The sequence below is a fragment of the Macrobrachium rosenbergii genome, chromosome 42 (assembly GCF_040412425.1).
Source record: "Macrobrachium rosenbergii isolate ZJJX-2024 chromosome 42, ASM4041242v1, whole genome shotgun sequence".
NCBI lineage: Eukaryota > Metazoa > Arthropoda > Malacostraca > Decapoda > Palaemonidae > Macrobrachium > Macrobrachium rosenbergii.
The window spans coordinates 32,907,880-32,920,379 of NC_089782.1; the positions used below are offsets into that span (position 1 = coordinate 32,907,880).

Below are 12,500 nucleotides of genomic sequence, written 5' to 3' on the forward strand. Positions count from 1 at the left end.
TGCCCATTCCGTATCGAGCTCCAATAATGCAGGGGGCATCAGACCACCAAGAATTTTGCTTGAAAAAAGTACAGAATCCCAGCTTAGAACGGAACTCTGTAACCATAATACCAACTTGACCCCATCTAATCCAATTGGAACCTCGCTTGGAAGAGGACTTTGAAACAACACTAGATACCATCTTGACCTCATCTAATCCAGTTGGAACCTCGCTTGGAGGAGGACTTTAAAACAACACTCCACATACCATCTTGATCTCACCTAATCCAGTTGAAACCTCGCTTGGAAGAGGACTTAGAAACAACACTCCAGGGAAAGAAACAACAAAACAGAGAAAAACAAACCCCAAGTATATATAAGATGATTTTGTAATGCCCGTTCCATCTTGCCTTTACCTCGTCCCGGGTGGAATCTCGCTTCAGGTCGTGACAAGATGATGATTATTTAGTTTCCTGGTTTTACTCCCTGGAATCCTCATGGTTATCGCCGACTGCATCCTCCGCTTCCAAGGCTCTGAAGGCTTCCATTATCTCCTGGGAGTTGGATTGGCACTGCTTGTAGAAGTTCTCGCAAGCCCTCGAGTTGTCAGCCGAGTTCCTGCCCAGCCAAGCGGCGTAGTCGAAGACGCCCTTCGAGTTTCTGATAGCAGAGGGCGCAGGTGGCACTAGGGTGCTGCGGAAGGAAGGAGACCTTTGGAATATGTCGCGTGGTTAGGGGTTTTAGATATAGTGTCTTTATGGTTCTAGATAGGTGTGGCTTTCGGAGAGAAATGTCAGGAGTTATTGAAGAACATCTCGTATGGCGATAAGTGATTTGCATTTTAAGTAATTATATATATATATATATATATATATATATATATATATGTGTATATATACATATATGTGTATATATATATACATATATATGTATGTGTGTATATATATGTATATATATATATATATATATATATATATATATCAAGAAAGTTTATTATTGAAACATTGACCCTGGAGACTAGAATATCAGTGCTCTCATACATACGGCTACATAGCTCATATATTTCGGCCTGGAAAGGTTTACAACAACTATAAAAATTAACTAACCCTACAGTAAACGCCCAGTTTAAAAAACACACACACACAAAAGCACCATCAACTCACCTGAAACTGGACATAATAGCGCGTTCGTCTTCCTTGAGCTCGTCCACCGGTTTCTGCGCGAGTTCGCAAACCAGCCTCTGCGCGCAGCGGTCAGTGTCGAGTGTGGCGATCACGTTGAAGTAATCGACTTCGCTGATCGTCTCAGATGGTCTTTCTTCGCCCTTGTAAGAAAGAAAAAGAGGGAATTATTATCTTGTTCTGTCGGGTTTTAAGCAAAGTGGAATGCTTGCACAGATCCACTTTTTGCAGACCGAAAAACCTGACATTAGAAGGAGACGTATCGTCAGTACCACCTAAATACCCTTTCTCATCATGCCGCTGAGGGGTAGCGCCGTCAGCGCACCTCATGCGGGTGCACTGTAGGCATTACTTAAGGCTCCCTGCAGCGTCCCTTCGGCCCCTAGCTGTAACCCCTTCCATTCCTTTTACTGTACCTCCTTGCATATTCTCTTTCGTATATCTTTCTTTCCACCCTCTCATCAATTGTTACATATTACAACTGCAAGAGGTTTTCCTCATGTTAAGCCTTTCAAACCTCTCTACACGCAATTTCCCTTTCAGCGCTGAATGACCTCGTCATATAGGTCCCAGCGCTTGGCCTTTGACCTAAATCCTATATTCTATTCTCTACTTTTCTCACCACGACATAATTCGCGACCCTCACCTGGGCGTCTCTCTTCCCCCGGCGGCGCCTGTCGAAGTAATCCGAAGGGACGATGTAAAAACTAGGGGGGCCGTGGCTCAGGGGCGGAGGCGCGTAGTAGGCAGACTCCCTGGAGTAATAATCGTCGTATTCGTCTCCACTGTCAAAGGCGTCTGCGATGCCATTTGCGACCTTGTTCTTGAGAGCTGCCAAGCCGATCACCTTCAGGATCTAAAATGGAAGATTAGCAGGATCACGTTTAAGATTGAAGGGATTTAAGGGAAAGGATTCATGAGTTGACCTTGAAGGTCTTCCGAAGGGAAAGGATTCGTGAGTTGACCTTAGAAGTCTTCCGATGGGAAAGGATTCATGAGTTGACCTTAAAGGTCTTGCGAAGCGTAAGGATTCATGAGTTGACCTTAGAAGTCTTCCGAAGGGAAAGGATTCATGAGTTGACCTTATAAGTCTTCCGAAGGGAAATGATTCATTAGTTGATCTTAAAGGTCTTCCGAAGGGAAAGGATTCTTGAGTTGATCTTAAAGGTCTTCCTAAGTCAATCGCTTTCAAGATCGAAGGTCAAGGATTAACACTTCTACTTTTGAGGTCTATGGAAAAGATGATGACAGTTGAGTGCAAGATTCTTTTGTGATGAAAATATCTAGCAAGTTTATAGTTCACAACAGAGAGAGAGAGAGAGAGAGAGAGAGAGAGAGAGAGAGAGAGAGAGAGAGAGAGAGAGAGAGACAGAGAGAGAGAGAGAGAGAGAGAGACAGAGAGAGAGAGATTACACGATAGATCAGGCATTAGAGGATATTTTAAAAAATTGAGAAGGAACAGTCCTTGTGATTTAGAGAGTTTTCGTAGAGAGAGAGAGAGAGAGAGAGAGAGAGAGAGAGAGAGAGAGAGAAAGTATATAAATCCTACTATACCTTGACAGCCGAGAGGCCTCCAATGGCTGCAATTGCAGGAGCAGTCTTGATTGCCGCCACGGGGAGCGCAGCCCCCAACAGGCCTATGGTAGATTCGGTCCCGGGGATCGAGACCAGCCCGACGACGCCGACCAAAAGCCACAGAACTCTCATCCTGCGGAGGAGAAAGACGACTTAAAAGTTACTGAACATTTCGAGATTAAATAATTTTTGAGTCCGCCATTAAGATATGTTAACCGCGCATGACGTATCTCCATTCAGTCGTCTTTGCATCATCTAACGATCTTTAAACCTTCCTTTTTTTTTAAATGACATTTAAAACGAATTAAAATAATCCCGGCCACAAGAAAATAGTATTTGAAATGGTCCACCCACAAGGTAACAACCATTCCAAGTAACAACCATTCCATCAGTGTATAAGTACTGGAGCCTCACAGATCAATCGAAACCTTATTTAGCTATCCAAGCTTTATTTTTTAATGAATATTTGTTCATTCAGAATCATAATAATGATCTAAACACTGTTGGAAGTCTGGATATCATTTCAAGAATGGCAGGGAGGTCTTAGAAAGAATATGGCGGCGATGGTTGACATTGCACAAAGCAGGTTCGAAATTCGGGAGTGCCAACCAAACTATTAACTTTTGCGTTAGATCTGATGGGGTTGACCAAGATCGATAAAAGACAATTAGTAACCAGTGAGTACTTAAATTAGTGTCGATCGTACAGATTAAATAAAACCCCAAGACACTTTTAATTCCCCGAATGAATCGTATAGCGTCTTGGGCCAGTTAAGATGGCGTTACGGAGATCGATGCTAACTGGTAAAAAATCATATTCTAATTTTCTCTCAGATCTTCTGTTAAGGCCTTCGACCAGTATGGCCATGCTGCCCGATAGTTCTTACTTTAGGGGCGATCACTATTTCATTTTCCTATCGCAGGACCGGCCACTATCACTGGTGTTTTTCGGATAGTGCTCTTGGTCTTCCAGAGTGTCCATCGGCGCCTTGGAATTCCTAGATAACGTCTAATGTTTCAGGGTCTTCAAAATGGCCAACTCAGTTATTCAAAGATACGGATTTCTGAAACCGACATCACCACGAAAACACTCGAGCACTTTCCACCGTCCAGCATGTCCGAATCACTTACGTGTTCCGATATCAAACTGGGCTGCAACGATCGCCCGAACCAAACTGAGGACAGGGAGATTTTCAGAGGCCTTTTTGTACCCTTCGGGATCCCGAATCCTGTGCTGCAAGCCAAGTGCATCTATGCGCCTGCGCATCACGGTACTCGGCAGAAGATGAAGATGAAGACCATTCCCGGCATTCCTATCTGCCTTCTGTTTCCTCCCTCGATTAGTCTCTTGTCCTTTTCTCTTTCCCCCTTTTTTTTTTTACCTGAAAGGCCTCTTTCGGCTTACCGGGCGCTGATCATTCCAGCCTGTTTCCTGGGACGTGACCATTAGGTGAAAGGTAAATGTCTTGGGCGAAAATCATACGTAGACGTCGGAAACAGCTATTACATCCACACACACATACACTATATATATATATATATATATATATATATATATATATATATATATATATATATATATATATATATATATATATATATATATAATATATAATATATAATATATAATATATAATATATAATATATATATATATATATATATATATATATATATATATATATATATATATATATATATATATATATATATATATATATATATATATGAGAGAGAGAGGAGAGGGAGAGAGGGAGAGAGAGAGAGAGAAGCATCACTTGTTAAAAAGAAAGGATTGATGATGGGGAGGGAAAGGCAGTGAGTGCGCCCTAACCTCGCCTCTTGAAAGCAAGTTATTGGAATTAAGTAAACGGAGACGGAATGAGAATCCCAGAGCTCTGTAGTACAATAAAAAAAATTAATATTGATCAATCTCTGAGGTGGGGAAAAGTATGTTGGCGTTCAATATCGGCAGCTCCTGACCCTCTGACAGTAGGCGCTAATTTCAAGACTTCTGGACCTCTAAATACTGTACTGTCTAACAAGTTGTTTCTGCCGTCGCTGTCGTCTGCAATCTTGCCAACTGAAGAGATGGGTAAAGCCGACGATTGCTTTCTACATAAATTGAACTGAATATAGAATTTTGGCTAGAAGCCAAGCACTGGGACCTATGAGGTCATTCAGAGCTAAAACGGGAATTGACAGTAAAATGTTTGAAAGGTGTAACAGGAGGAAAACATCAAAGCAGTTGCACTATGAATCAGTTGTTTGGAGGGGGTGGAAAGTAAGATGGAAGAAAGAGAATATGAAAGGAGGTACAGTAAAAGGAACGAAAGGGGTTGCAGCTTGGGGTCGAAGGCACGCTGCAAAGAACCTTAATTAATGCCTACAGTGCACCGTTTGAGGTGCACTGACGGCACTAACCCACTACAGGGGTTTTCTACGTAAAAGGGAAAATGAAATTTTATAGAAATAATTGCATAGCATTTCAACGACGAGTACCCTTTCGCCCAATGGCGATTCGCTTTCATGATATCGGTTGCGGATATTCACCGTCATCTCTAAAAAAAAACATTCGATATCTTTCTATTGATGGATTATAAATTCATCAATAACAATTTCTTGTTTTATGTAGAATTCGTCAGCAAACGAGTCGGGAGTGCCGGTAGTGATACTTGATTTTTGGTTACAGAAATTGAAAGAATTCTTTTATCCTTTTACTTAACTTTCGCGTCATTTCTCGATTCGTCTGGCAACGAATGAATAGTGACTACCGGCGACGAGACGAATATATATATTCTGTATATATATATTATATATATATATATATATATATATATATATATATATATATTTATATATATATGTATATATATATATAATGTATATATATATTTATATATATACATATATATATATATATATATATATATATATATATATATATATATATACATATATATATAATATATATATATATATATATATATATATATATATATATATATATATATATATATATATATATATATATATATATTATATATATATATATACATACATATATTTAACCGATTTCATCATCGCATGAAATACCCCCAACTCCTCCACTATACCGTAAATTTACGTAATATTTTAACTTTTCCTTTTTCCATTACTGCAACAGGTTATCCATCGAGCCAGGAATATCACCAACATCATCATCTTTAAGGAAAATCCCAACTCGGGCAGACCATAACTATTTCCCTAATCACTATCCTGGAAATTGATTGTGGTCGGCGGTCAGTATACGTCCTCCAGGAGACACTGTGATTGTTATTTCCGATTAATACGTTTAAGAATTGTTTTGTTTGCTCTTTGTATACTTTTCATTCATTCATTCATTCATTCAATTGCAACGTGGGAATGGAACCGAAGAAGGTGGGAACCAACCACCGCGGGATGCGGAACGGTTTCGCGAAGTTCCAGTGTTTTCAGCGGAATTGATACCAATAGCTGATTAAAGGCCTTATTTTAATAATAATAATAATAATAATAATAATAATAATAATAATAATAATAATAATAATAATAATATTTAATTTTGGTGCCTTAGTGAATGGGAAAAGGATAAGAAACATAAGTTCTTAATTAACAGAGAGATTAAAATCTGGAACTCATCCTCTCTTTTCCAGGATATTACAAATCCTGCCTTTCCAGGACCTCTTTCACATCTCCTGTGCAACCCTTCCGAGGTGGTGGCTTTCCTCTCCTGTTTTAAGGTCCATTCTGCTATTGTGGAAGAGAGAGCCCCACAGTCACCTTTGGGTAAGATGCACTCAACCATTACAGGCCTGGAAAGTGGCACTTCTTCAGCCCAGGTAACTTGAATGAAGAGCAATTGAGTATTACAAATGGAGGGCATGGCTGTTCCACAGCCTTCCATGAGACTCAGGGCCAATTCAGAAGGGGAAACTGATGGTTCTTTTCATAGGTAAGATTGCGGATTAAAAGAAGTAGACAGGAACCGAGAGTGGGACTGCGACACCCCCTCCCCCCCAAAAGAAGAAGAGGGTAGAATTGCCTCTCGACTGGATGGTGGATTGTGAGTCAGATTGTCAAAGGAGAAGAAAAAGAAGCTAATGACTGCGTCTACCTTTCTCGGAAAGAGAGAGAGAGAGAGAGAGAGAGAGAGAGAGAGAGAGAGAGAGGGGGGTGAAATGGACATATTTCCTCGGCAGAGGACGATTCAGAGGAACCTGACTCTAGCCTAGAGGAGCACAAGGAGGAAAGCCGCTCTCAGACGAGGGGGCGGGGGGGGGGGTGTTGGAAGGAGGCCCCCGTGGGCGCTGGCTGGCTTCGTCGGAAGACAACGGCGGTGGGCACAGGTGGGTAGCTGTGGCGGGAGCAGCAACAGCAACATCAGTAGGGCTGCTTTCTCTTCCGGAGTACCTGTGCTGCCTAATCATTGTGGTTTTTCCCATGGTGGGTACTTGCCGGAATTGACTTTTGGTGAGGGGAGGTTGTGTGCCTTGGAGGAGGAGGAGGAGGAGGAAGAGGAGGAGGTGGAGGAGGAACAGGGGGTTGAGGATTGTGGGGTTAATCTATAGTCGGTATAAGTCATAGGGATGAACTTTGTGGGGAGGATTGTAGCTTTTGGGGGTGTCTTGGAGCCTTGCCTAGGAGGAGGAGGGGGAGGAGGAGGATTGTTGGGTGGTTAATCTATAGTGGGAAGGAATCGTGGTCTTGGGGTGGGTCGACCATTCAAAGCGTGAAATTATCAACACCAATAAAAAGCGATTAAAACTTCCTCCGCGACACTTTCTCTCGTTGGCAAAAACGAGCGCTGATGACTTTGTTAGAAGGAAAATAATGGCCGGATTAATCGGGTAAGTGAGACGTGGAACAGAGCTCCATTAATACGTGGTCATAGACACCGCTTTTGAAAAGGAGGGAGATATGGTTTTCCTTGTTTTTCTGAAGATGAAAGCATATAGAGTCTTTATATATATATATATATATATATATATATATATATATATATATATATATATATATATATATATATATATATATGATATACAATAATAATATTCTAATCATGGCTAAACGAATAAATACAAGGTCAAATTTTATAAGAATTATCAGTCTGCGTTTTTATTTTGTGCCCCATTCAACATAAACTTCTGTTTAATAATTAATATTCATTTTCACTAGTTCATTCGAACCCAGACTTTTCGTTGAGGAGTTTTTTCCGAGTTTTGCCTCTCCACCTACGAAGGTGGTTGTTTGATAATTGGTACTCCGCCCATGAAACGTGTCTTCTTAAGGCAGTTTGCGTTCGGGTCTGATGTAGGGGAGTTATAGACCTGATACCCGGTTTGCTCTGAAGTGCAGTGTGGCGATTAGTTTTTTCATTATTGTCGTTTTTAGAGAATTAATTTCTCGATCACCTTCCGCGTCATTTCCCTGCTTTGGTGAATGTACTTCTCGATCACTTTTTCACATAATTACCCCATTTTGGTGAATTTTCTTCTCGATCACCCTCCGCGTTATTACCCCATTTTGGTGAATTTCCTTCTCGATCGCCTTTTCACGTTATTGTCCCACTTTGGTGAATTTACTTCTGGCTGCAAGTGGGCCTACAGTTATTTATATTTGCATCAGCGTCCTTAGGAGCTCACCCCAACTTGTGCTTATGGGCGCGCTCTCGTGCTGAGACCTTCGTCAGGGTCTCGCCTCGTCTCCTTCGGAGTGATGACGCCTCCAGGATCCCTTTTGCGAGCGGAATATCCCCCGAGTGCCGTTGGGAAGCCCTGTGGTCACGGAGAAAAAGGTAAGCTTCTGATTTTGTGTTTTTTGTATAATCAACAATTGACGTCTTTTAGGCCAGTCGTTCGTGTATTTGGATGGCCTGTACGTCGCAGTGTCAACTATAAACTTACTAAATAAGGGCCATTAATAGCGAAACCCAAATATGAAAGATTGATGTGGAGAGAGAGAGAGAGAGAGAGAGAGAGAGAGAGAGAGAGAGAGAGAGAGAGAGAGAGAGAGAGAGAGAGAGAGAGAGAGAGAGTATATTTTAGGAGAGAGAGAGAGAGAGAGAGAGAGAGAGAGTATATTTTAGGAGAGAGAGAGAGAGTATATTTTAGGAGAGAGAGAGAGAGAGAGTGGAATAAGTATATATTTCAGGAGAGAGAGAGAGAGAGAGAGAGAGAGAGAGAGAGAGAGAGAGAGAGAGAGAGAGATCACTTGACATTGCCACGCAAAGGCTAGGCTTTACAAGTCAATATTTCGTCTTGGCTTACTTTCTCTCTCTCTCTCTCTCTCTCTCTCTCTCTCTCTCTCTCTCTCTCTGAAGGCAGCACGAAAGCGTGTAGTACAGGAAGGGGGTCAATGTCATAGTTGAAATCAAATAATATCGTTCAATTACAGATGGGGGGGGGAAATTGCAGAATTAGATTACAAGGCAATCAATCCGACATTGTCAGTATAAAGGAGAACTGTTCCATTTACAAATGTTTAATTAAGTTATAAATTAGTGAATCGCGTCTGGACCGTCCAGGTCTTTCAATTGAAAGGCAAGGGCGTTGCAAACTGAATCATACCAGAAAAAAGAAGTTGGAACCTAAGTACCACCGTACTTAAGGCCTTTTATCAGGACAGTGGTACTTAGCTTCCAACTTCTTGTATGACTTGTGTGATTCAGTTGGCAGCGCCCTTGCCTTTCAATTGAAAGACCTGGGTTCGATCCCGATGCGATTCAGAAAATTGTACTTGTTAATAAAACATTTGTAAATGGACCAGTTCTCTTTTGTACTGACAATGTCGGATTGATTGCCTTGTAATCTAATTCTGCAATTTCACCCCACCTGTAATTGAACGGTATCTTATTTAATTACAATTATGACAATTGCCTATGTACAATCATTTCCCACGCGAAGCAGTTTTCGTACTCGCTTCAACAAGAGTCTAGTAGCGTTAAAAAAATGTGTTTCAGTAAAAGTGCCAAAAAACTGAAAATGTTCTTTCGAAACATTCGGTTTTAATTGCATAAAAATGTATCAGAATCATTATGGTGTCTTTTGGCTCTCATCTGATCGAATGTTGATTTCCCCCCTTAAATGCTTGCTTTAATATCTCAATAGCTATTCATTTGCTAACTGGTGCATGTATATACTGATTTGCTTGCTTCTGTCTTAGAGGGATTTTTTTTTTTAATATTTGTGCTTTCGTTCCCTTAAAAAGCATTCTCAATGAGAGCTTTCTTAACAGACTGATGCCGTTTTTTGCTTTTTTATTCTTGGTTAATTTACATTCATATAACAACAACAATACCAATTAAATACAGTTTTCGTATTAAAAGATACAACAGTATAGTTTAGCACTGAGACAACAAAAGTTTAACATTAATGCAACAGAATAGTTTACCATTAAAACTTTTACTTAAGGACTGAAATATCGTTTTCTTTAAATACTGAAATATTCAAAGAAAACGTCAAGCAGGAGCTCATAAGGAAGTCTTTAAGGGTATACTTAATTCCCCTCAAGGGAATCTTGAATCGAAAATAACTGTCTGTTACTTACACCGTGTATTGCAGTGAGAGTTTGATATATATATATATATATATATATATATATATATATATATATATATATATATATATATATATATATATATATATATATATATATATATATATATATATAATATATATATATATATATATATATATAATATATATATATATATATATATATATATATATATATGTGTATGTATATGTGTATATATACGTATATATTTATATGTATATATATATATATATAAATATGTTTATATATATATAATATATATTGTGTATCTATACAGATATATATTCATATATGTATATATTATATATGATTTATATATATACACATAAATATATATATATATGTATATATATATATATATATATATATATTTATATATATATATATATATATATATATAATATAAATGTATATGTATATATACGTATATATATATATATATATATATATATATATATATATATATATATATAAATATATATATATAAATATATATGTATGTATATATGAAGATGGAACCTAGTCATATACCGGGTGTTTCGAAATTAGAGCCCCCCCCTCCACAGAACAAATGGAAAGTTGCGAAGTTTTTTGCTATAGCCTATCTCCAAGTACATTATTTAAAGTTTCTATTAAGCTATTTTTCATTTTACATTTCTTATATTTTCAGACTGAGTGACGGAGTTAAATACAGCCATGGCTACAACTCGGAGGAAATCAGATGGATTGACTGAATCCGGGCTATAACCTTCAGAGAGGCCAGGGATGCTGGAGCATCCTTCATTTCAAGTTCCTGGATAGTTAAATACATTAAGAGATGAATCCTTTGTTAAAAGAAACTGGAACAAAAATCCATATGAACGTCATTGCGAAAAGAGTGAGAATCTTGGAAGGCCTGAAGTCCTTTCTTAGGGTCAAAAAAACATCATAACTGAGGCAGTGGGTAGACCAAGAAAATCTTTACGTAAATTGGCGCTTGAACTAGAAACAAAAAGGGGAAAGAAGAGAAGTTATAGTGCTGTATATCGTGAGTTGAAAAAATCTGGTATCAAGCCATTTCATGTTATCAGCAAGCCCAACATCACTCAGCAAAAGAGAGAAGACCGTGTATGGTTTTGTGGTTCATTTCTTAAAGACTGGGATGAAGCTGACTTTCTCCATGTTGCCACATCAGATGAATTCTTCATTTACACACTCAGGAAGCCAAGCCACATCATTAAAATGACATCATTTGGGCTGCAAAGTTGGACGATATCAGCGATGACGTGCTTTGTCGCCAAGTTGTGATATTTCCTGAATGTTTGGGAATTTTTCTGTTTCATAGCCAAACGGTTAATGTACATCATCAAAGAAAAAGGACAGTCATGGAATGGCGAAACTGTGCTTACTGGTGGAGTATTTCCTTTCCTCAAAGATCCTGGAAATGTGTTATCTGTTGAGGTCACATTTTTGCATGATAAGGCATCATGTTTCAAGGCTCTTCAGACACAGGAGCTGCTTCGAAACAGTGGTATCGATTTCTTCTCGTCAAATGTGTACCGTACAAATAACTGGTCATGTGGAGAGAATGGGAGATAAGTAGTTGGCCAGAAAGTGAATAATTCGAAAGTTTTAGGAACTAGCAGAAGACAGAAGGCCCTGTAATAGCTAGATGCAAGGCATGGAGAGATATTAGAGAAAACAGAGTATTGTCTCCAAATTATTAATACCAATATCTGGAAAGCTTTACCCTTGATTGACTGATATGTTTTGTAACCTGGCTTCACAAACCTTACTTCTGAAATACGGATAATCTATAGTATATGTGGGTCTTTCAACTCCCCCACCTGGCTTGTACTTTATGCTGCTATAAGCACTTAATGGATTTTAACACAGGGCCACAATCTAATAATATGAAGGCTAGTGTGCCGGTACAGTATAAAAAGAAACCTTTGGAAAGGAATGTTAGTGACATATGTATATATACATATATATTATATATACATTTATATAAAATACATATGTATATATATGTATATATACATACAGTACATATATATACACGGTGAGAAAGAGATAGTCGGTTCATCCTTTAAGCTCATCAAACGGGGCCAAACGACATGACGTAACAAACTTATCACAGTGATATCTTGCAAACCAGTTGAATCTCATATAATATCCCTTAGAAGGGTTCACAACATCAAAGGAGTCCC

The 12,500-nt window shown here is 38.8% G+C and overlaps 1 protein-coding gene across 1 annotated transcript in view; it reads right to left on the minus strand.

The window, feature by feature from the left end:
* LOC136827651 (uncharacterized) overlaps positions 1–3,986 on the minus strand; it is a 5,129-nt gene extending 1,143 nt beyond the window's left edge. The window contains exons 1-5 of the mRNA XM_067085122.1: positions 3,866–3,986; positions 2,715–2,868; positions 1,807–2,016; positions 1,143–1,303; positions 1–672 (exon numbers count right to left, since the gene is read on the minus strand). The exon at positions 1–672 is cut by the window's left edge and continues 1,143 nt beyond it. Of these exons, the coding sequence (XP_066941223.1) occupies positions 459–672; positions 1,143–1,303; positions 1,807–2,016; positions 2,715–2,867 (738 nt within the window). The 5' untranslated portion in view covers position 2,868; positions 3,866–3,986 and the 3' untranslated portion in view covers positions 1–458. The remainder of the gene's footprint in view (positions 673–1,142; positions 1,304–1,806; positions 2,017–2,714; positions 2,869–3,865) is intronic.
* Positions 3,987–12,500: the final 8,514 nt, after the last annotated feature.